The sequence below is a fragment of the Medicago sativa genome, chromosome 1 (genome assembly GCF_051527215.1).
Source record: "Medicago sativa cultivar Bolivia chromosome 1, Bolivia_mono, whole genome shotgun sequence".
Taxonomy (NCBI): Eukaryota; Viridiplantae; Streptophyta; class Magnoliopsida; order Fabales; family Fabaceae; genus Medicago; species Medicago sativa.
The window spans coordinates 50,864,663-50,890,299 of record NC_140749.1 but is presented as its reverse complement, the minus strand read 5'-3'; the positions used below and the strand labels follow the sequence as shown (position 1 = coordinate 50,890,299).

The 25,637-nt window shown below is 36.4% G+C and overlaps 1 protein-coding gene across 1 annotated transcript; it reads right to left on the bottom strand.

Moving 5' to 3' along the window:
• Positions 1–22,742: 22,742 nt before the first annotated feature.
• On the bottom strand, positions 22,743–25,405 carry LOC146955153 (3,9-dihydroxypterocarpan 6A-monooxygenase-like). Its single transcript, XM_085720348.1, has 2 exons — positions 24,406–25,405; positions 22,743–23,744 (listed from the first exon to the last, which is right to left on the bottom strand). The coding sequence occupies exons 1-2, from the start codon at positions 25,318–25,320 to the stop codon at positions 23,286–23,288; spliced, it is 1,374 nt and encodes a 457-aa protein (XP_085576474.1). The 5' UTR covers positions 25,321–25,405; the 3' UTR covers positions 22,743–23,285.
• Positions 25,406–25,637: the final 232 nt, after the last annotated feature.

Here is a 25,637-nt window from a genome sequence, read left to right as displayed (position 1 = left end):
ACATCACAACTTGGCTCTACATATCTCGGTGCACTGTGGATCTGATATGATATCCAACGTGTTGGTGGACACTGGATCATCGTTGAATGTAATGCCTGAGTCCACACTAAGGCAATTAAGTCATCACGGAATTTCCCTAAGGGGGAGTAGCTATCTGGTTAAAGCTTTTGATGGATCCCGCAAGGATGTTCTCGGAGAGGTAGACTTGCCAATTACCATTGGTCCAGAGACGTTCCAAATCACTTTCCAAGTTATGGACATCAACGCTTCTTACAGTTGTCTCCTCGGAAGGCCGTGGATCCACGACGCTGGAGCGGTAACTTCTACATTGCATCAGAAGCTCAAGTTCATGAGGAATGGTAAGATTGTCACTGTGCATGGTGAGGAAGCATATCTAGTTAGCCAAGTGTCATCGTTCTCTTGTGTTGAAGCAGGGTCTGCTGAAGGGACATCATTTCAAGGATTGACTGTCGAGGGCGCAGAGCCCCGGAGGGCTGGTACTAGCATGGCTTCACTGAAAGACGCCCAGAAGGCTGTTCAAGCAGGGCAAGCTGCTGGCTGGGGCAAAGTGATTCAGATTTTGGAAAACAAGCGTAAAGAGGGCCTTGGATTCTCCCCAACCTCTGGTGTTTCAAAGGGAACTTCCTACAGTGCTGGGTTCATCAATGCTATTACTGAAGGTGCTGCTGGGAGTAGTTACGTGCCCACTTTTGTTATACCAGGAGGCACTGTGAGAAATTGGGAAGCCATTGATGTTCCTTTAGTCATGCATGCTTCCATGTAATGTGTTTTGTTGCTCATGTCTTTTGTTTTCAAAATAACAATCCTTTCGCTCTGCCCAAGGCGAAAGTGATATCATTGTAAGGGCGTGTTTGTTTCGGCATTGCCGTTATCAATAAAAGTTGTCGTTTTTCTCACGACTCTTTGTTTTTTTTTACTTTTTAGTGCCTTTTTCTTGGAAATAATGGTAATGCCAGAAAAAACCAAAACATCTGTATTTTTCTTATTAATTTTAAAAATCTGCATGAAAAACTTTTTCTAAAATCATCCCAATCATATTATGCAGATTGAACCACAATAAACCCGTTGAACACAGTGACCCTATGGTTCCTCCAAATTTTGAATTCCCTGTATATGAAGCTGAAGATGAGGATGATGATGAAGAGATACCGTATGAGATCACTCGACTGCTTGAGCAAGAAAGAAGAGCCATTCAGCCTCACCAGGAAGAGATTGAACTCATTAACCTGGGTACTGAAGAGAACAAGCGAGAGATCAAGATTGGTGCTGCACTTGAGCCAGAAGTGAAAAAGAAGATTACTCAGCTTCTCCATGATTATCCAGATGTCTTTGCGTGGTCTTATGAAGATATGCCGGGTCTAGATCCCCAGATTGTGGAACATCGGATACCGACAAGACCTGAATGTCCTCCTGTCAAACAGAAATTGAGAAGGTCTCGTCCAGGCATGGCTCTTAAGATCAAGGCTGAGGTACAGAAGCAAATTGATGCGGGTTTCCTCATGACAGCTGAATACCCTGAGTGGATTGCCAACATCGTACCAGTACCAAAGAAAGATGGGAAAGTTCGAATGTGTGTTGATTACAGAGATTTGAATAAAGCCAGTCCGAAAGATAACTTTCCATTGCCTCATATTGATGTGCTTGTTGACAGTACTGCTCAATCCAAAGTGTTCTCCTTTATGGATGGTTTCTCTGGTTATAACCAGATACGAATGTCTCCTGAAGATAGAGAAAAGACGTCCTTCATTACTCCGTGGGGAACGTTCTGTTATAAAATGATGCCGTTTGGCTTGATAAATGCTGGTGCCACCTATCAAAGAGGTATGACAACTCTGTTTCATGATATGATTCACAAAGAGATTGAAGTATATGTTGACGATATGATTGTGAAGTCAAGTGATGAAGAGCAGCATGTTGTATATTTGAAAAAGATGTTCGAAAGATTGAGAAAGTACAAGCTGCGGTTGAATCCTAACAAGTGCACATTCGGTGTAAGATCTGGAAAGTTGCTAGGCTTCATCGTCAGTCAGAGAGGCATTGAAGTTGATCCTGACAAAGTCCGAGCCATCAGAGAGATGCCGGCCCCTCAAACTGAGAAGCAAGTCAGAGGTTTCCTCGGACGTCTGAACTACATTTCAAGATTCATATCTCATATGACTACTACTTGTGGTCCAATTTTCAAATTGCTCAGAAAGAATCAGCCTGTTGTGTGGAATGATGAATGTCAGGAAGCTTTTGATAGCATTAAAGAATACCTGTTGGAGCCACCTATCCTCGTCCCGCCAGTGGAAGGAAGGCCTTTGATTATGTATCTGTCAGTGTTAGATGATTCAGTTGGTTGTGTTCTCGGTCAACAAGATGAGACTGGTAAGAAAGAGCATGCTATCTACTATCTGAGCAAGAAGTTCACCGACTGCGAGACTCGGTATACAATGCTTGAAAAGACTTGTTGTGCTTTAGCTTGGGCTGCCAAACGCCTGCGTCATTATATGATGAATCATACAACTTGGTTGATATCCCGAATGGATCCAATCAAGTACATCTTTGAAAAGCCTGCTGTTACTGGAAAGATCGCACGTTGGCAGATGTTGTTGTCTGAATATGATATTGTGTACAAAGCTCAGAAAGCAATCAAAGGAAGCGTCCTTGCTGAGCATCTTGCCTGCCAGCCTCTTGATGATTACCAGCCAATTAAGTTTGATTTCCCTGATGAAGAAATTATGTATCTGAAAGCAAAAGACTGTGAAGAGCCACTGATCAATGAAGGGCCAGATCCCAATAGCAAGTGGGGATTGGTGTTTGATGGTGCTGTTAATGCTTATGGTAAAGGAATTGGAGCCATCATTGTAACTCCGCAGGGGCACCACATTCCTTTCACCGCTCGAATAACCTTTGACTGCACAAACAACATAGCTGAATATGAAGCATGCATCTTGGGCATCGAAGAAGCCCTTGACCTGAGAATCAAACACCTTGACATCTATGGAGATTCTGCACTTGTCATCAATCAGATAAAAGGTGAATGGGAAACTCATCATGAGAAGCTGATCCCTTACCGTGACTATGCAAGACGTCTATTGACATACTTTACCAAGGTTGAGCTGCACCACATCCCTCGGGATGAGAATCAAATGGCTGACGCTCTTGCTACTCTGTCTTCCATGTTTCGTGTCAATCACTGGAATGATGTGCCCGTAATCAAAGTGCAGCGTCTTGATAGACCCGCTCATGTGTTTACTATTGAAAATATGCCAGATCAAGCTAATGAAGATGTGAATGATAAAAAGCCTTGGTATTACAACATCAAGCGATTCTTGCAGAACCGTGAATATCCACCTGGTGCTTCCAACAGGGATAAAAAGACTCTGAGACGATGGGCTAGCAAATTCCTTCTGGACGGAGAAATCCTATACAAGAGGAACTATGATATGGTCCTGTTGAGATGTGTTGACAAACAAGAAGCTGAGAAGTTGATGCATGATGTACATGATGGTACCTTTGGGACCCATGCTTCGGGCCACACCATGCCAAGGAAACTGTTAAGAGCCGGCTATTACTGGATAACAATGGAACGTGACTGCAACAAACATGCCAAAAGATGCCACAAATGTCAAGTTTATGCTGACAAGATTCATGTGCCTCCGCATGCTCTCAATGTTATATCTTCCCCATGGCCTTTCTCTATGTGGGGCATTGACATGATCGGAAGAATTGAACCGAAGGCTTCCAATGGACACCGTTTCATTCTAGTGGCAATTGACTACTTCACCAAGTGGGTTGAAGCTGCTTCCTATGCCAATGTGACCAAGCAAGTGGTTGTCAAGTTTATCAAGAATAACATCATCTGTCGATATGGTGTTCCCAACCAGATCATCACTGACAATGGTTCCAATCTGAACAATAGTATGATGCAAGCTTTATGTGAAGAATTCAAAATTGAACATCACAACTCTTCTCCTTATAGACCTCAGATGAATGGTGCAGTTGAGGCCGCTAACAAGAACATCAAGAAGATTGTTCAGAAGATGGTCACTACTTACAAAGACTGGCATGAGATGCTACCTTTTGCCTTGCATGGTTACCGTACTACAGTGCGCAGTTCAACCGGGGCAACTCCTTTCTCTCTTGTGTATGGTATGGAAGCAGTTCTCCCTCTGGAAGTGGAGATTCCATCTCTTCGAGTAATCATGGAAGCAAAGTTAACCGAGGCTGAATGGTGTCAAAGTCGGTATGATCAATTGAATCTGATTGAAGAGAAACGTATGGATGCTATGACTCATGGACAGTTGTATCAAGTGCGAATGAAGAATGCTTTTGACAAGAAAGTCCGACCTCGAGAATTCAAGGAAGGCGAACTTGTATTGAAAAGAAGGATAAGTCAGCAACCCGACCCAAGGGGCAAGTGGACACCTAACTATGAAGGTCCTTATGTTGTCAAGAAGGCTTTCTCTGGTGGTGCTTTGATTCTTACACACATGGATGGTGTTGAACTCCCAAATCCTGTTAATGCCGATATAGTCAAGAAATACTTTGTCTAAAAAGAAAAGAACAGCGTGGTAGGTCGAAAACCCGAAAGGGCGGCCTAGGCAAAAATGCGCTTCCCGGTGGATCGAAAACCCGAAAGGGCGATCCAGGCAAAAGTTAGGGACAAAAAAAAATATATGAAAAAGCTCGCTGAGATTGTACGCAACTCAGGCAAGAATGAGCGCCTCGATGAGCCGAAAACCCGAAAGGGCGGTTCATGCAAAAATGAGGTTGATAAAAGACAAGTAACTATATCTGGCAAATCACCATCACCCCTTGGGGCATCTGCAACTGTCAATGATCGTCTTCATCAGAGGCTTCTGTACTTGCGAATTCAAAATTTCTATGAAATGTAGCGGTCATCGTGTTCAATGTATCACCAACCAATAAGATTACCATTTTCCAAGCTTTGTAAATCCGTGAAGCCATGCCTTTGGCTGACTTTCACTCTTCTACATCAATTTGAGCCTTTCTGTTGTTTGAAACTCTATTTTTCTTTCTACCTTCAATACTATATACAAAACATTTTCTTTCTATTTTGATAATGTCAATATCTGAAACAAACATTTTTGAAAATTGAAAAATCTTTTTCTGTCTATTTTGAAAGCAAACCTGAGCAATAGGGTACATTTCAATGAAACATGCAGGAATAAATGAATGTCAATGTCTATTTCAATACATGTTACAAGCAGGTTACTCCCCAGGATGATCTGTGGTCAATGGCAAGAATGAAAAAACAGAATGAGAATGAAAAATGGAAAAAATGAAAATAAAAAGCTCGCTAAGTTGAAAACCCGAAAGGGCGGCTTAGGCAAAAATGAGCACCCCGCTGATTGACAACCTATGAAGGCAATTCAGGCAAAAATGGGGCAATGAAAAGAATTTTATTCCCCGGTGAATCGAAAACCCGAAAGGGCGGTTCAGGCAAAAATGGGGTTTGAAAATGAAAATGAAAGAATGAAATATTGAAAAAGCATTGACCACAGATGCGAACATCCAATGTTTACCCAGCACTGACACGCCTAGCAACGGCGACCTGTATCCAAGGACTTTCCAAGGGTCCCTCCTCTACAAGTTTTATTGCCCTCAGCCATGGTCTTGATACGTCTCTCAACGACGGTCTCTCCAAAGAGGTTTTCCCCCTGTGAATATGTTGCAGCACGGGCCACTACGTGCCCAATCTTCCAATGTCTTGTCTGTCTCTGTGAAACTTTCCCTGTCAAACTACAAACCAATCATGCATTTCAAGCATTCATACATGCATAATCATGCATTTTATGTGCCCATACATCCAACAATCTTGCTATACCATGCATACATGTTGCATATCCAACTCTCAACTGTCAAATCCAATCCAAGTTTTCGACTGTCAAAGTCAAAGTCCATTCCAATTTCAATTCCAACTGTCAAATCCAATTCAATCTCAAAACTGTCAAATTCGAAGCAATTTCCAATTTCGATGTCAAACTGTCAAATTCGAAGCAATTTCCAATCTCAATTTCAACTTCAACTGTCAAATTCGAAGCAATCTCATTTCCAATGCCAATGTCAATGTTAATGTCAAATGCCAATGTCAATGTCAATGTTAATGTCAAATGCCAATGTCAAATGTCAATGTTAATGTCGAATGTCAATGTTAATGTCAAATGCCAATGTCAATGTCAATGTTAATGTCAAATGCCAATGTCAATGTCAATGTTAATGTCAAATGCCAATGTCAATGTCAATGTTAATGTCAAATGCCAATGTCAATGCCAATGTCAATGTCAATGTCAATGTTAATGTCAAATGCTAATGTCAATGTCAATGTCAATGTTAATGTCAAATGCCAATGCCAATGTCAATGTCAATGTCAATGTTAATGTCAAATGTCAATGTCAATGCCAATGTCAATGCCAATGTCAATGTCAATGTCAATGTCAATGTCAATGTCAATACTGATGTCAATTTCAACTGTCAATTCAGTTCAAATCAATGTCAATTTACTTTTGGGCCAACAAAAATGGTCATGTCTATTTGCAAATCGGGTCAATGACAATTTACCCTCAATTGGTATCTTGTTAAACCAGACTCTCAATTTGTATCTTGTTACTGGTCAAGTGCCAGGTTCAATTCAAAAAAAGAACCACTTGTACCTGCTTATATGTCTATGTTTCCGGTCAAACGGCAAGTTCGATCCAAAGAACAGTTTGAACCCTTTGCTTATGTTTTGTTATCGGTCAAACGGCAAGTTCGATCCAAAGAACAGTTTGCACCAACTTACATGTTGTGGTATTGATCAAGTGGCAAGTTCGATCCAAAGAACAGCTTGTATCTACCTTTTGTCTATGTTTCCGATCAAGTGGCAAGTTCGATCCAAAGAACAGCTTGTATCTACCTTTTGACTATGTTTCCGGTCAAGTGGCAAGTTCGATCCAAAGAACAGCTTGTACCTATCTTTTGTTTGTATTCTCTCGGTCAAGTGGCAAGTTCGATCCAAAGAACAGCTTGTACCCGTCTCTTGTTTGTATCTCTCGGTCAAGTGGCAAGTTCGATCCAAAGAACAGCTTGTACCTGTCTAGTTGTTGCCCGTTCTTTCTACCTTGATGTCTATAAATCCCTTGGTGGTGTGACACAGCCCGTAGATTCCGGTTCGATTGTCTTGCATTCATAAATGAAATGTTGCATGGCATTCGTGTTTGTTTGAAAATCTGAAAGTGTATTTTGTTGCCCGTTCTTTCTACCTTGATGTCTATAAATCCCTTGGTGGTGTGACACAGCCCGTAGATTCCGGTTCGATTGTCTTGCATTCATAAATGAAATGTTGCATGGCATTCGTGTTTGTTTGAAAATCTGAAAGTGTATTTTTATGTCCAAAAGCAGTGCAAATGTTAATATTTAAGTATCTTCGTCCCGTCAACTCTAAGACTTCGTCTCTTGACTCTCCGGACAAAGAAACTTAAATAGGGGCAGCTGTTATACCCTAATTTTGGACCTAAAAATACTAATCAATTCTTCTTTTCTTGCATTATAAGTCATTTGATATGTCTCTGATCAATTGCATCTTTCTCTGCATTTTATTTCAATGTTATTTGCAAAATTCACATAAAAGGGTATTTTAGTCATTTCCTGCATTCAATTCATTTTAATCTTTGAAAATTGTTTGAGTCTTTTAAATTGGTTTGTATAAGCCCTTGTTTCAATCTCATGTCAAAATTCATTTCAAAAATATTAGTTAGGTCATTTTTTTTAGTCAATTTAGCCCTAGGGGCATTTTAGTCATTTCCTGTGTTAAAATTTCTTTCAGTCTTTTAAAAATTTGGTTGAGTCCTTTCAAATAGTTTGAATAAGTCTTTGTTTCTTTCTATGTCAAAACCCTTTCCAAAAATTGCGTTTGGAGTCATTTCGAGTCAGTTTTGCCCCTAGGGGCATTTTAGTCTTTTCATGTGTTAAAACCCTGTTTAAATTCTAAAATTTGTCTCTGGGTCTTTTAATTTGTTTGAATAAGCTCTTGCTTTAATCCCTTGTTAAAAAATCATTTTAAAATTGCATTTGAGTCGTTTTTAGTCGTTTTAAGCCTCCAGGGGCATTTTGGTCATTTCACATAAAATCTCTGATTCATTTTAATCTGCTTTGTTGCTTTTAATCGTCTCGCTTTACGTTAATTTTCAATTTACTTTTTCAATTCAATTTTAGTTTTAATTTTCATTTTAGTCCGCGCACTTTTGTTATTTACGTTTTAATCCCTTTTTTAGTTTGTTAGAGTCCAAGTGCCACGTGTCCAAATGTTATTGGTCCACAAAAGTTTGTTACAAGTCAAGTGCCACGTGGCAGTCCATCATTGGTCCAAGTATTTCCACATCACCTATAAAAGTCAAGGTCATGGTCAAAGTCACATTAACTAATTATTTTTCAACCATTCTTCACAAAAATCACAAACTTTTTCTCTCAATTTTTCCCTCCCATTTTCTCATCTCTAACCAACTTTCTCCACCTTCATCACCACCCTAACTAACTCTTTCCACCACCATCAACCACCATCAACCACCACAACAACCTTTAACTATCTTCAATATTCATCCTTAACCACCACATTCATCACCAAAACCACCACAAACCACCACCATTTTCACTACTCAAACTCCATAACTACCAATATTCATCATCAACAACAACTTTCACATCACCAAATCAACCATTCTCGCATCATCATCATCATCATACAACCATCATCTTCATCTTACCTCAATCACTATCACCGAATCTTCGATCGAAGTCGTCACGTCGCAACAATTACGAGCCTATCTACCATGGAATTGTGAATTCGAATCAGGCTACGTTCAATCGAGTGAAACCAAGAATCAGTGGTATGGGCACAGAACCGATTCAACCAAAGCAGTGGTTCTTCAAGACCAATCCAATCAACAGCAACAACACGTTTTGAAATCATTTTGAAGGCGAGTTGCGAAACTGAAACCGATTCCAGAATGAAGGAGAAGAAGTGAATCCGTTACAAATGCGATTGGAACACGAAGCTTCGGCGACGCCAGAACTGTACGGGAATTCGAGGAAAGGTGCGAGCAAATCGGAATCGCGACGACGGTGGCGAAACAGAATTGAAGCAAGTCCAGAACGAAATCAAATCAGAGGAAAAGAATTCGAGCTATTCCAGTTAACGTCCTGGCCGAAATCGCAAACCAAAGAGGTAATAAACTCCTTCGATTTTCATCTCTCTGTGTTGTTGTATTCGTTAAAGCATTTGTGTTTGAACCTTTCGGAAATTGGCTTCGAATCTGGAAAAGAAGGAGAATTCTAGGAGTATTGGTGTAGTTTCAGGTGATTGAGAGAGAAGAAGAGAGTGGAATAGAGAGAAGGAATGATTTTGAGAAGAATGATTTGAAAAAGAGTGGATTTGTGTTGTTTTCACGTGACAGAGAAAATGGAGAAGAAAGGACCCGTTTTCCTTGCTCCATACCCACAAACCCGCTCCATGTACCAAAAGCCCAACGTTTTTGTTTCTTTTTCCAGTTTCGCTTTTCACACCTCCCCTTTCCCAGCATTTCTTGTTAAAAACTGCTAACTACACCCCCGCATGTTTCAAAATCTTTGATAAAATTCCTAAAAAATTTCTACGCATTCTTGATTATTTTCTTGACATTTTTTTTGGTGTTGTTATGTGTTAAATCTCGATTAAAAAATATGTAGTGTTTTCTTGTTAAAAGTTTACCATTTTTTTGTTGAAAATTGTGAAATTTTACATGTGTTTGTGTCTAAAAATTCTCTAAAAAAATTCCAAAAAAATTCATGCGTGTTTCTTGATAGTTTTGTGGTATTCTGGTGATAATTGTTGCATTTTGAAATTGATAAAAATATATGTGGAGTTTTCTTGTGATTTTATGTTACTTTTTTGATAATTTCTTGTGAAAATTGTGCATGATCTTGGCCCTTGATCTTGAGTATTTGATGTGGAACCTTGTTATATGAATCTTATGAAATTTGTGACTTTGAATCCATGAAATTGGTGCTGTTTGTGAATATGTCATTAATGCCTTGTGTTCCAAGTTTTGTTTGTGAATAAATAATGTGAAATTTGACTAATTTTTGTCTTAAATGCTTGGTAGTGTATATTCCTTTAATCCTCTTTGTGAAAATTGAATTGAAATTCTTTGGAAACCCTTTGAAGTATGAGGATTATAGGTCATATTCAAGCCTTGCATTGGTGATGATTTTTTAGGCCTATTTCACATTTGTTTTTGCTTGTTTTTCTTATGTTAATTTTCTTACTTTTGGTTATGATAGCTTTGACTTGCTTTATATCTTGTGCTACTAACTTTTTTTGTTTCATGTTTCATACATCATAAGCATTCCATATCCCATCTCTTTCTCCACTTTAATTTCTTGCACTTTAAATTTGTACCAAGACTTAGAATGTAAAGATTTAGGAGTTTTGTAATATTTTCCTTTATGCACTTTTAATTTCTTGGCAAAGAGGCCATAGAATGTATCTAGGGTGTGATGTAAGGGACAATGGACTCTAATGATGTACACCGACACAAGCACCGACACATGCACACACATCACTAAGTAGCTAGAATATGCATGTTTAGATGTATGTTTAGGATTGTATGCTTAGATGAATGCCTAGGGTTTATACTTAGAAAAAAACCAATTTTCCAAACAAATGTGAACAACTTCACTCAAACCTTTTCCAAATAAACCTTGGGATCCAATATCCCATTGTATTTTCTTTTCCATTTTCTTAATCAAATTTCAATGAAAATAATCAAACTTTGACCATATTTTGCAATTCACTAATTCAACCTCACTATTTTCTAATCTCATGCCCTTGAGGCCTCTTTCTATTCTTCAAAATCCAATTTTCAAACTTAAAATCAACCAACAAAAACAAAAAACATTTTTGAGAGAGAACTACGGTGGATTTGATCCCTTAATCGGGTACGTAGGCAAGGAACAAAATTCCTTCAATTCAACTAAAATAAAAATCCAAAAACATTCTTCTCCCTCCAATTCTTCATTTAGTAACTCTTAGGTTTAATAACATCTTTCAAAATAGCATTTAAAAATAAAGCGCGCGCGTAGAAATTAAAGACGGTTCCTATAGGTTACTATAGTCGTTATGGGTGCCTAACACCTTCCCGTAGCGAAAACAACTCCCGGACCTCGATTCTCAAGGGTTTTGCTTACTTTTTCCCTTCCCAAGAAAAAATAAGATATCACCGGTTTAAAAGGTTCAAACGTAATCAATGTTTGACACCCGAAAACCAAGATAAAACATACTATAACTCCAAAATGATAGCGGAGGCTAACTCCAGCTATCCAAGCACTCATGTAAGCGGACTACTCCTGCACAGTGTCTACCCATCCATACAGACAGGTAGGCGATCAAAACCACTGGAGGTTAGTATTGCATCAATCATAATCAATATAAATAACTTGATATAGATAAATCAGTTCAATTCTCAATTAATTATCATGAACATTTAACCTCCACATCCACATTCATATAACAACCTCAATCATTGCAAGTATACAATCATTTAGCACACTCATCATCAACATTCATCATTCAATACAACAAACAAGACTCATGCAACGTGATATGCCTAAACTCGACACATACATGCATGTGGTACCAAATCACCTCAAGGTCGTCACCTTCGATGCAACAAAAACATCGTAATCACCTCAATTGGATATAAAATCCACCACCATCAGTCATGAATGCATGAACATATGACTCAACTACAATGCATATGTTAACACAAACAAATCACCTCACCATCACCAACATTTAGTATATATGCAATCGACAACAATTCACCATCATATATACATTCACCAACAACATCCATAATTCAATCAACATATAGTTGTCACATATATATATCATCAAACATCTCCACATAAATTATATCAACTATCCCCAAGGGATTCATAAAGCAATTGGCTCTTAAAAACATTTTCAACAAAGTTCGTCTCTCAAAATCACCACATTAGAAATAATTGAGCATTTAAGCCAAAACCAAGTAAACAAGTTTCAATGCCTCAACTAAGTATACCTCTAGGCCACATGTGGGTGAAGTAGAGGATATCTTGGCGTTTCACCGGCCAAGTGCGACGAAATCGTGAAAAACTCAAAGTTCGTCTCACTTAATCACTTTCACAAAAGAATGCAATTTTCAAAGCAAAACAAGTTAAAACTTGATGAACCCAATCACAACCATTTTTAGAAATCATATAAACATTATACAACCTTAACCCCACTTCAATTTCCAGAGAAAAACAAGTTTTTGGAAAAATCAACGTTTGGATCTTTTTCAAAAGTTTGAGTTCAATTCACAAACCAAGTCCAATTCAATTCAAATGAAGTTCCAGTAGGATTAAGTGTATGAACAGAGGTTAAACAAGTCAAAAGAAACATTTTAGAAGTCTCGGATTGGTCCCCAAGTGCACGAAACGAAAAATCAAAAGTGGCTGAAAAAGGTGCATCTCGCTTAAGCGAGGGCCTGCTCGCTTAAGCGACCAAGCTCCAGTAAGTTCTGGACTTGCTCGCTTGGAGCTCGCTTAAGCGAACTTCGTCTAGAAAGTTCTGGGCTGGCTCGCTTAGAGCTTGCTTCCAGCTCGCTCAAGCGAGCCTTCATATTTTCTGTCAAAAAGTTTCGGGTTCCAACCCCTTTTCACCCAAAAATCCCAATTTTGATCATCCCAAACCCCAAAACTTAATGCCAAAGATGTTTATAGGTCATATATACTCCAAAACACTCAAACATGTATACAACTTACAATCACAACATCAATTCATCAAAATTCACCAATTCACCAAAACTTTCACAACTTTCAACAACAACAACAAAACCTCATCATAATCCACTAATTCATGTTACCCAATGTATCTATTCATCAACAACCCATTCAACAACAACAACAACAACATTTGAACATGAACTCATCATCAATCTAATAACCACAACAATATTCATCATCAATTTCACATATAAACACATTATGTTCATATCTACCCATTTTAACATGCAAATTCAACAACAGCAACACAATTATCATTCAATTCATGCATATAATCATATCATCATAATTAAGCACGAATTTCTACAACAAAATCCCAATTAACAACCTAAACAAGAATTAGGAATAAACTACAACTATTGATTATGCTTCACTTTAGCTCCAATCCTTGAAGTTTGACCTCCCTCTAGCCTTCTCTAGATCTCCTCTTCAAACCCTTGTCTTCTCTCTATCTCTATCTCTATCTCTTCTCAATTGCAAATGAAAATGTTGGTAAAACCCTATTATCTCTACAAACTAGAGCTTATATAGGTTCTATCTAATTGGGCTCAAATCACAACACCTTAATGGGCCTAACCCATTACTAATCTAACTCCAAAATGTTACTACTCACTTAACGGTAAAATGTAATAGGCTTAAACCCACTTTTTACCCCCTAAGTTTGCAAAAGTTGCAATTTTGGCCCCCTATTAAAAAAAATGGCAAAAATGACCCCCCATGTTTAGCCCCTTTTGCAAAACACCAATCTTGACCTGGTCAATCCTATGTGTCACGCCAACTGTGTATTTTCTGAATTAAAAAAAGGAAAAGCCACGCGTGTATTTATAAAATTAAAATATAATAATGATGAAATAAAATAAATGGAAAAGGAAAAGGAAAAAATGGGAGGGCACGTGTTTTCTCCTTTCCTCTCTCTCAACCATCTCCCTAACCTCCATCAATATTGCAGCAATCATAAATTACCACAACCCATTCCTCAACCACCAACTCCTTTTCCTTCATTCTCTCCACCAACTCAACATCCAGTACCTCATCTAACCTCAGTTCTACATCTTCTTTGTCAGCAATCTTTTCTTTAATGTTGAATTTTATGAGTTGTTGAATCTCATTTTGGTTTTCCTAAATTATGTTTTAGGGTTTTCAATTTCAAGATTGGAACATTTCTTTTTTGGGTTTCTGATTTTCACTTCAAGCAAGAGTGAAATTAATGAGTAAGTGAATGTTGTGAATGGGTTCAAGTTTCATTTGCAAGAGTGGAATTGATGAATGTTGGAGATGAATTCGTGTTTCTGGGTTTTGATTCAAGTAGGAGATGAATTGATAAATGTTGAAGATGATTTGATGAAGGCTGGAGCCATGTGAATAAGAAACTCACCACAAATTCATGTGAAGGGATTGATGAATGACAGTTGAGAATGAAAAACGAGTATGTTGCCACCATCACTGTGGGTCTCGAATTCGTGTGTTTTGTTGGGGAGGGAGGTGGCGGACTGGCAGCAGAATGGTGGCAAGGTGAGGAGGGGTTGGTGGTTTCTGATTTTTTTGGGAGAGAGGTGGGGTGGTGCGTGTTTCACTCATGTGCCCTTCCTTCTTTCTTTTATTTTTAATTTACTTAATTCCATTAATATATGTTTCACTCACCTTTTTTTCTTTTTGTTATTTTTGGTTCTTTTTTAATTAATTATACACGTGGAATTAAAAAAAATACAAAATAAAAATAAATACACAGGTGGCGTGCCACATACGGTTAACTGAGTCAAAATTGACGTTTTGCAAAAGGGGGTAGACATGGGGGGTCACTTTTGCCATTTTTTTTAATAGAGGGCCAAAATTGCAACTTTTGCAAACTTAGGGGGTAAAAAGTGGGTTTAAGCCAATGTAATACTAACGGTCACCTACCGGTAATAAAATAATTACTACACTCTCTCTAGCACTTAGTAAAATAACAACTCTCACTAACCACTAAAAATAATCCTCAACGAAATTATTAAATTACCCCTACCCTCAAAATGACCAAAATACCCCTAAGTCCAAAATGACTAAAATACCCTTCTAACACCGAATTCTACAATTCCCAACCAAAAACACACACAGAGGCAAATAATCACATAAGAGCACATATAACACACATAAAAAGTAATTAAATAAATAATAAAATAAATCTAGCGAAAAATCGGGCTGTTACACCATCTTTATGTGGATTGTTGTTGAATGATGTTCTTATTGCCATGCATTTCGATTTCCTTAAGTTTTATGCATTCTAGATGATTCTGGTGCTTTAGGTTATTGAGAATTGAGGTGAAACATCAAAAATTGCAATTTCTACACTTCTGGTCTGAAGAAACTCGCTATTTGCGAAATTATTTCTCTAATAACGAAATTTCCCAGAACTAGTTGGCTAATAGCCAAATTTTGGCTATCAGCAAAATTTCCAGATAGCCATCACAGAGCCATTTCGCTATTAGCGAAATTTTGGCGAAAATGGCACACCAAGTTTCACTTTTAGCTGGCTTTGGGGCCTCTTATGCCATTCGAAACCATTTGTTTAACGCTTATTAATCTAAAGAAGACCCTGAATCTCTAATAACCTAATGTACCATCACACTTGAGTTTGAAATGGAAAATGCATGAGACATATGAACATATTTCGACAACAATGGCATTTGAGAGAGTTTAAGCATGTTTATTTGGGTAGCGATAAACTAAGAATGGGGAAAAGGATAGAGCCTCGACATAGATCGTCGAGAAACTAGAATGTTAGCAAGAACCCTAAGTAAGTTAAGCCGTGAATTGATATGTATAATCTCTTCACCGTGAACAAGTATGACTAGTAAGCAAGTACTAAGATAAGTTATCATGTATGAACAAGACTTTAAGCAAGATGTAGGTGTCGTGTCTCTTGCTATCCACGCCAGGGGATAGAAGAGGTTCACGCCAGGGGGACGAGACACGCTCCTCAAGGTAGGCCCGCACGACACTGAGGGATTCCGATGTACCTTAGCCAGGATTTCATCGGTCAAGTAAGGGAATGTACTCGGGGTTAATCCACTCGATACACTCCGTAAAATGAACCAAGATAATGTTGTTTGTTACACGCTAACCTCTAACATAATGAATGAACATGATTATGATATGATTACGATTATGATATGATATAAGACATGTGTAAGCTTATGTATCAAGATAAGGTTATGAAGTTACACCGTTGACGATCTTAGGATCTCCCCGATCGTCCGGTTTAGGATTGTGTCATGAATAAGTTATGTTTAGATCTTAATGCGTTTAGCGTATCTTGATATAGCGGTCTTAGGTTCCTTTGACCGCCAAGACACGTATGATGTACGACTAGACCTGTAAGCTAAGTTATAAAGAACCTGTGACGGATCTATTATGCACGATTGTCTAGGTAAGCATGATCCACACACGTATAATCAACCGATAGGTTGTATTGTAGACACGTGGTGACCCTAGGATTCCCCCGAGGTTAACTATATCTTAGGATTAGATAGAACTCACTAAGACATTATGTCTCATTCATTCTTATTTGTTTCGGATCAGCAGGTTGGTTTAGCAGTATGTGGCAAGCTTATGGCTGAATGGATAATCAGCAAGGACTTGTTCGTACCTGCTGCAGGATGTTCTTATGGATTTAAGAGTGTTTTACTATGTTTGAATAGATTTGTATCATTGATTGTACGAACGCGTATTGTTGTATGTAATTATTCATTCAAAGACTTATTGTTGTAAATTTTAATGTATTCAGCACTAAAAATAATGTACATGCTAAACTTTCTATATACCTTTAGTGTGGGCGTTACACGTGAAATGACAAAAGGGTTAAAATTGGAATTTTAAATGGTTTGTAGGGGTAAAAGTATAAATGTAGAGGTATAAGGTAAAATTTCCTTGATTTCATGACGAATATTTTGTGTGGATTAGGGTGCGTTTGTTTCAACTTTAAAAAAAAAATATTTTGTGTTAAAAGAATATAGATATTTTTTTTAGAGATTTTTAAAAATAATCTGAAGTTATTTTTGTCTGTCTACTACCCATAAAAATCCATTTTTTTTTTTTTTGAAAATAATGAGCTTTGACTTGTACATGTGTTGCCACCTTGTTTTTGAAAAAAATAGATTTTGAGAAAAGCTAATCCTAATAGCTTTTCATTTTAAGGTCAAAATGGATTTTTTTGTTAAAATGATTTTTCTAAAAATCCTAGACAAACACTTAATAATGAAAAAAGTGATTTTTTTAAGGGAAAAAATAGATTTTTTTTTTGAAAAAAGTCTGAAACAAACAGACCCTTAATGAATTTCCCTAACATGGATGGGCTTTGATTTTAACCCATTAGGTATGTAATGGGTTTGGATTTCTGCTCTTCTCCCAACACATTTTGCTCACGCCCAACTGAAATATCTAAAATACCCCTGCGATAGTTAACCAACGCAAGTGTTAAAATATGCGCAACCTAAGTCACGCAGCGTGGGTTAAGTTGCGCAGAGTTCTTTTATTTACTTTATTTATTTACTTTATTTACTTATTTAGTTTATTATTTACTTTATTCTAATTAATTTATTCACTTTATTCAAATTAATTTATTTACTTTATTCTAATTTATTTATTCACTTTATTCTAATTTATTTATTCACTTTATTCAAATTAATTTATTTACTTTATTCTAATTTATTTATTCACTTTATTCGAGTTTATTTATTTACTTTATTCGAATTTATTTATTCAATACGCAATCATAAAATAAATGTAAAAATTAACAAAAATAAAGGAACATAAATAATTGATATAAAATATCATTTTATTAATATAATTCTTATTACATTTACAATGGGGTAAAACTAAATCCGCGGAAAAAAAAACCACAAGAAAACCTACCTATCTGGGGTAAAACTAAAAAAGCCACAAGAAAACCTAGCTTTCTGTGGTAAAACTAAAAAAAGAAACCGCAAGAAAACAAACCTCTTTAGGGTAAAACTAAATCTGCACATTTAGTTTTACCCTTGGGGTAAAACTAAACCTGCTTCGTTTTACCCCAAGAAGGGCTGCTCACCAATCATTTTTTTATCCAAGATTGACCACTTTTTATACCAAAACCCTAAAAATAATAGATACTCCCTCCTGTCACTATTATAAGCAAATTTATACCAGATGAAGAAGACTCTGAAGAAGCAAATGATGACTCAGGAAATGCAACACAATCTGGAAACCAAACACAATTCTTTCTTCAAGGTGTAAACCCACACACATGTTAAAATAAGAAGAAAATAGAAAGAGAAAAAAAAGAAAATCAAGAATCACTCCACTACAGTAGAAACACTATTAAACACTATAAGACGAGTTTTTTTTAATCTATTTTGCAAAAAGTATTTGATAATAATATATATCAAAGCGGAAAGACGGACATGTTAACAGGTTTGGTCTTTCTTCTAGTACAGTGTAAAAGAAGTATTTTCCATGCTATTTTACTCACTACACATGTTCGTAGGATAAAACTTGAACAATTGTCCGATCACAAATTTGGTAGTACAGTTAAAGACTAATTTAATAAAAAAAAAACTAGGCTTTGTGCTAAAAAAAGTTACGTAATTCTAAAAGTTAAAGACTAATTTATTTCACTAATATTCTTATATCATGCGTGAACACTACGGTTTTGACATGAATTCCACTAGGTTTAATTTAGACATTAACACTTATATTCTGTGTTATCTTGATTGTATAATCAAAAGCTAAACTACAAAACCAACATCAAAATGCTGGAATTTTATTTTTTTTCCTATTCTAGTTTGAGTTCAGAGTAGGTTTAATTTCATGTGGTCTAACCATACTTAGCCCCTTTACTTCGGTTATACTGCATACATATAGATCCTGGGTAGTGCATACGAGTAAATTTCCATTACACGCATTTTGATTCTGTTGTGAAAGTGAGTCAAAATTAAGTTTGAGAATCTACCAAAATCGTAGCACGATTTTTGGACCAGGATTGACACTTCCCATTAGAAAAAAATCGTAGCACGATTTGTCAAAATTGTTGTACACGATTTTACACTCATGGAGAAAAACAAACATATTTTCAGCATGAGATTTGTTCCAATTTTTCAGGGATGTTTTTACTATAAATATAAACCTTGTATCAGATAAAAATTAGGTAGAGAGTAGAAAAACAAGGTTTAGAAACAAACAACAAACTAGGGTCTATAGTGCTTTCTCTTGGCTACAAACACTAGGGTTGAGATTGATTCACCTTGGGAAACACTATTAGGATTGAGTCTCTTGGTCACGGAAAGAGATTGGGACTTTGGGTAGATCTAGGTTTGAAGACTAATTCTTGTAACCCTTTGATATCTCTTTTGTAAAGTTACTCATCATTATAGTGGAACGGAGAGCTGCTCTCTCCCCCAGACTAGGTCAGTATTTGACCGAACTGGTAAACAAATTTGCATGTGTTCTCTCTTTCTTTCTCTCGTTGTTTTCTACTTTTTCTTGTGTTTATAATTGTTACCGACGTTGATATTGGTTTGCTTGATTAATTTGCTCCATACATCAAGTATTTTATTGGTGTGATTTTTCAACGAATTCACAACAATTAGAGCCCACTGCGGGGCAAGGATCAAATCGATAATCAGGTACCATTGGTTCAAAGTGGGATATTGAGAAGTTCACCGGAAGTAACGATTTTGGGTTATTGAAGGTAAAGATGGAAGTGGTGTTAATACATCAAAAGTGTGAGAAAACTTTGAAGAGTGCCATTGTCTTGTGCCTCGGGGATAAAGTTTTGAGAGATGTAGCGAAGGAACCAACCGCGACATCGATGTGGTAAAAATTGGAGTCTTTGTATATGAACAAGTCTTTGGCTCATCGACAATTCCTAAAGCAACAACTCTACTCATTCAAGATGGTAGAGTCAAATCCATCATGGAGCAACTTACGGAGTTCAACAAAATCCTTGATGACTTGGAGAACATTGAGGTTCATCTTGAGGATGCAGGTACTTTGGTGGTGTGTTGTTGGGAGGATGAAGAATGTGGCGTTTCTCTCATTGTGAATGATGATTTGTAGAGCGGTGGTCGTCTAGAGAGACGTTAAACACTCAACTTCAATCTGAAGAGGTGGTGGAAAGAATACTCATGGTAAGTCTGAAGAGGCGGACGTAAGAATACTCGTGATCAACCTTTGAGGTGGAGTTTCAAGGTGAAACTCATAGTGGATGTACGCATTTACTATTTGAGGTAGTGAAATCACAACTTGAGGTGGAGTTGAACACACTGGGAATGATACGACTATGGAGACCTTAGGTGATATGCTCTAGTTGCGAGCAAGGGAATTCTTCATGAAGACGGAAGGAATTCCAGAGTTTGAAGAATGTAGAGCATGGCTTGTGGGATTACCCTAAAATACGAATGATGATTGGATGCAAGGAGATCTTCAAGGTAGCAGGAGACGTTTCGTGGTTGAAGATCAGGTTATGGTATATACTTGTGGAGCTACAAAAAATTCCTAGTGTAGTTGGATGCAAGCTAGGATGGTCTTCAAGAAGGCGAAAGGAATTCCGATGGTTGAAGAGGTTGGGTGGAAACTTGTGGAGCTACTTGGTGTAGTTGGAAGCAAGGGAAGTTGAAACATGGAGAGAGCAACATGGTGGTTGATGGTTAAATTGACATCATCACTAATTTAGAGTCAAGGTGGAGATGTTGTGAAAATAATTCAAAATTGAAGTTTGGGAATCTACCAAAATCGTAGCACGATTTTTAAAGCAACCAGAACCATTTGTTCTTTCTCAGAATTCCATGCAAAAAGCACGGACACGGAACGAGTATTGGATACGACGCATATCCAACAGTATCGAATACAGAGATACGTCATTCATTGAAAAACTTAAAATAGCTTTAAACATTTATTTACTTTTTGACAAAAATTGAATGGAATTTGTAGAAAAAATATTTACAATAAAACCTAGAAGAAGAAAAAATGACACAAATCTTAAACATTTATAGTAAATATAAAATGGTTAAATATATCAACAATTAATTAAAGAAAAGAAAAACGTATATAAGTAATGGAATCCTAGAAAAGTTTACTTTATCTATTAAAGGAGAGAGAAGAGGTAACTAAAGGAGAGAGGGGCAAAGGAGAGAGAAGAGGTAACTAAAGGAGAGAGGGGCAAAAAAGGAGGGGAATGTTTTTATTTAAAAACTAAACGGTCAGAGATGAATGGTGTATCCGAGACCCGTCAGCAGCATATTGCCGCGTGTCGACGATGTGTCACAATAATTTTATTTTAAAAAAATAAATAAATAAATCGAATACTTCGTGCTTCATACTCCCTCCGGTCACATTTATAAGCAAAAATCAACTTTTTAGGTTCATTGAATAATTATTGCATCTAGTCACATTTATAGACCATATACATTAGTCATTCAATGAACCTAAAAAGTTACTTTTTGCTTATATATGTGACCGGAGGGAGTAGCTTCCAAGAGATTAAGAAGTGACCAAGAATGAATTAATTGCAGTAACACAACATCTTGAATCCGATAACCCTCTCTAATCTGCATCACTTACCAAGAACTTAAAGTTACATTGTTATATATGAAAGTCCTTGACGGTATGAATTATTTTCAGTACTGTTAGTAAATATAGTGTGAGAGCTAGTGGTAAAGTTTTTAGTAATATGGCACAAGAGGAAACACATTAGTAACTAACTCATTGTAGGAACAGAGAATATAGTATGGTGAAACCTTTAATATTATTGACATTGCATTTCAAAGCCTTGAAGTGTACATGTTTTCCTATTTATAGATGTTAGAGGTATATTCTCGATACTACATTCAAGAATGTTCATGACATTTCCTTATACAACTATAGTATTATTAGTTTATTCTACCAACTACTCAAGCATTTTCGAAAGATCTACAAGTGTGCATTATCACTTGATAAGCGGGGGTGATTCTATATCTTTCTAATGTATTCTAGAAATGTGCATGATATTTCAACAAGTCTCTTGTATCATTTTCAAACTATGTTTTGATTTGTTTCTTGTAGTTCAAAGTTTTTGTTCGTTGCAATGAAAAGATAATGTAACCTATGTGTTTGTAGCTTTATGGTTAACTATAATAAAAGATCTAGTATAAAATCCGTAAAAAAAAAGTTGGTGATGAACAATTTAATATGAGCAATTCTTACATGGACACAAACCCAAATCAAATTTATTTGGGCATACACACAAATGTAATAAATTAAAAGAGAAATTATTTAATCACATCATTTAAATCTATTTTCTTTTAATTTTTTTGATTTGTGAATGTGTGTCCAAATGATTTGATTTGGGTTTGTGTCCAAGATAGAATTTCTCATTTAATATTTGCCACAACGAAGAAATAATATGCACAATGTGATATGGTGTTGGTTAGGTGAGGCAAATGTCAAGTTTACAAACGAGTTTTAAGGAAAAGCTAATGTAAGTTTATAAAGTTAGTTTTATATTCTTACACCTAAATCTCATATGATTTGCATTCAGTTTCTTAAATACTTGTTGGATCATTGTTTCTCTATCCCCTTCGTATCTTATGCTTTCATTGAGTCATGTGACTCACCTTATTTCTTTTCATTTATTTTTTTCAGATCCACATTTTGCAGAATAGATACTTCCGGATATTTGTAGCTCTTTATAGGGGGTGCACCACTTACAAAAACTTCAGATGATTGTCCCAACTTACACCACTAAAATAATCCTTTGTAGTATTATGAGATCCAATCCGTTAAAATAAATTTATAAAATATATCAATGGCTTATATTAATGTGGTGTAAGTTAGATCAATGTATTTCGTGGTCCAAACTAAACTTAAAATGCATCAATTAGATTTAAATTGTTGAGAGAAAATTTATAGAAAGAAAATATAAAATAACTTATAATAACAGTTACCATTTTCCCATGGAACAATGGCAATAGTACACTTATATATCAGTACCATTTATCGATTTATAATACAACCTAAGAAGTAAGAACACATATATAGTATGTTTGCTAGAGTACATTCAATAGAGCACACTTATTAATACATGAAAATGATAACTACTTTCAAAGCCATATACAATACCATTATATATCCACAGTGCATGTTTGGATCCATATAAATTTGGTGAAATCATGGTGGACTACCATAATTTTGACAAAACTAACATTTTAGAGCTTCAATGTAATCACAATGACACCATGATTTCATCATACTTACCGTAAATCCAAACATGCATATATGGTCTATTTGGAAAAAGAAAAGAAATTAAAACGAGGAATAGGAACACACATCAAAGGACGAGCCCTTGGAAGGGTCGTCGAAGCTTTCTCTTCCATGCTAACTGTTCCATTACCACCAACCTTCAATTCAAAACACTGAATAATAGCAGCAAGATTTGTTGGAACAACTTAAAGTGCTAATGAGATACCAGGACAAGCTCTTCTTCCAAATCCAAATGGAATAAATTGGAAATTTTGTCCCCTTAGATCAAACTTATTCCCTTCACTCATAAACCTCTCTGGTTTAAACTCAAGTGGATTTTCCCATAGTTTAGGGTTCCTATTCATTGACCAAAAATTAACATATAAAATAGTCTTAGCTGGTATATCAAAACCACTAACATTACATCTCTCTGATGATTCTCTCACCAATATTGGTATTGTAGGGTGAAGTCTTAGCGTTTCTTTGAGTATAGCTCGCAAATACGGAAGATTGGGAAGATCGGACTCTTGTATTAATCTACTCTTTCCAGTTATTGAATCAATCTCTTGTCTTGCTTTCTCCATTACATGTGGGTTGTTTATTAACTCAGCTAGAGCCCATTCAATTGTTGTAGAAGATGTGTCTGTTCCAGATAAAAACATGTCCTGCTCGAAACAAAGTCTAAAATTATGATTTTATTTAATATATGAAAACTGACATGATAACTAACTTGACTAAATTGATTAACAGATTCTAATTTGGAATACTGATAAAGTAGAGAATTAAATTGAGACAAGTGACAAAAGATGGAGATTATTTTATAGTTCCTATTATAAAATAATAACCAGGACTTTTGAAAAGAATCCGTAATAGTATGCGAAGAGTAGATGTTTTTTCTGTTCCACGAGAATTCATGTATACACGAATCAAAATAAATTATATGGATGAACACCGGAAATGTAGCATTGCTTCTCGATTACTTTTCTTCCTCTTCTTGGAGTTAAAAACGCCGAAGGGTTAACCCTTATTTGGCACGCTACAATTTGGAAGATATTAGAGGGTTGGAACCAGGTTATTTTTTCTTGTAAGAATTTTAAGGTTGAAGAGATCGTGGATGGTATCAAATCAACCTAATGTAGGTGGTTCTTATGCCTTAATTCTTGAAGGGGATTACTTTTTTTGTTTCGTCGAGTACCTCTTATACTTTTTCCAAGTTATGGCCAGAGTACTCTTTGTACTTTTCCCATTTATCTAATAAATTTTGATGTTAAAAAAACAAATAAAAAATAAAGTATGAATATCATCAAAGTTAGAAAAAATTCTTACAAAGATGAAAGCCTTGACATTCTCTCTGGTCAATTTTATTTCAGTGCTCTCATCTTCATGTATTTCCAACAAAATATCAAGTAGATCCTTAACATGAGCACCTTCACCATTTTCCTTCCTTTTCTTCATTTCCTCTTGATGCTCCCTTATGACGCTCTCAACCATTGTGTCAAACATCTCCATAAGCTCTTTTAGCCTTTTGTTAAATCCCTGCAAATCCCAATTCTTAAAAAACCAAATAAAATCCGACAAATTAAACTTCCCTCCAAGTTCTGAACAATCTTGAACCAATTTCTTAATGTCTTCCACACCAAAATCATTTTCACAAGTTTTACTTATTGTTGTCCTTGTCATAATTCTATTGGTTAGACTCAAGAGCTCTGCACCGACATCAACAGCCACACCGGCTTCCCCTTTCTTCTTCAAAACATTAAGAAGCCTCAAAGTCTCTTGTTGCCTCAATGGACGGAATTGATCGAGAGTTCTTCCACCAAGAAGCTCAGACATGCATATCCTTTTCATGAACTTCCAGTAATCGCCATAAGGTGCAAACATAAAATCGTTTGCGCCATATGATAAGTAGCGAACTACACCGTTTATTAACCGATTGGAAAACGAAGTTTCATGAGTTTTAAGAAACTCCTTGGTCATTTCTGGACTGGAAATTACTATAGAGGGGATAGAGCCTAGGGAAATTTTCATTATGGGTCCATATTGCGTTGAAAGCTTGTGAAAATTTTGGTGAGGTGGTAACTTAGACAAAAGGTGTAAGTGTCCAATGATAGGTAAAGCAAGAGGGCTTGGTGGAGGAAGATGTTTCTTGTTCTTCTTTCTAGTAAGCATGTGTCGAATAATTGCAATGGTGGAGAGTAGCAAAACAAAAAAAAGTTGGATATAGTATTCCATTTCAGTCATACTTGAAATTTTTTGAAGAAATATACGGTGGTACGTTGTTTTAAAGTTGAAACATAAACTTAGGGGTAATACATTATCCGTATTTATATGCAAATGAATACATGTAGCACTACTTAATATATATATATAACTTTTTAGGGCCAAATTGACGATAGAACGATAGTTTAGCGACTGTTTACTTGTTTTCTTATTACATATTTTCCGTGTTAATTTAGTGTGTTCTATAACTGAAAGGTTTTCTTTCTACACTAAAATTTGCTCTTTGGATTATCAAACTTGTTCACCCATCATTGGTATAAGTTTTGATTGATATTTGT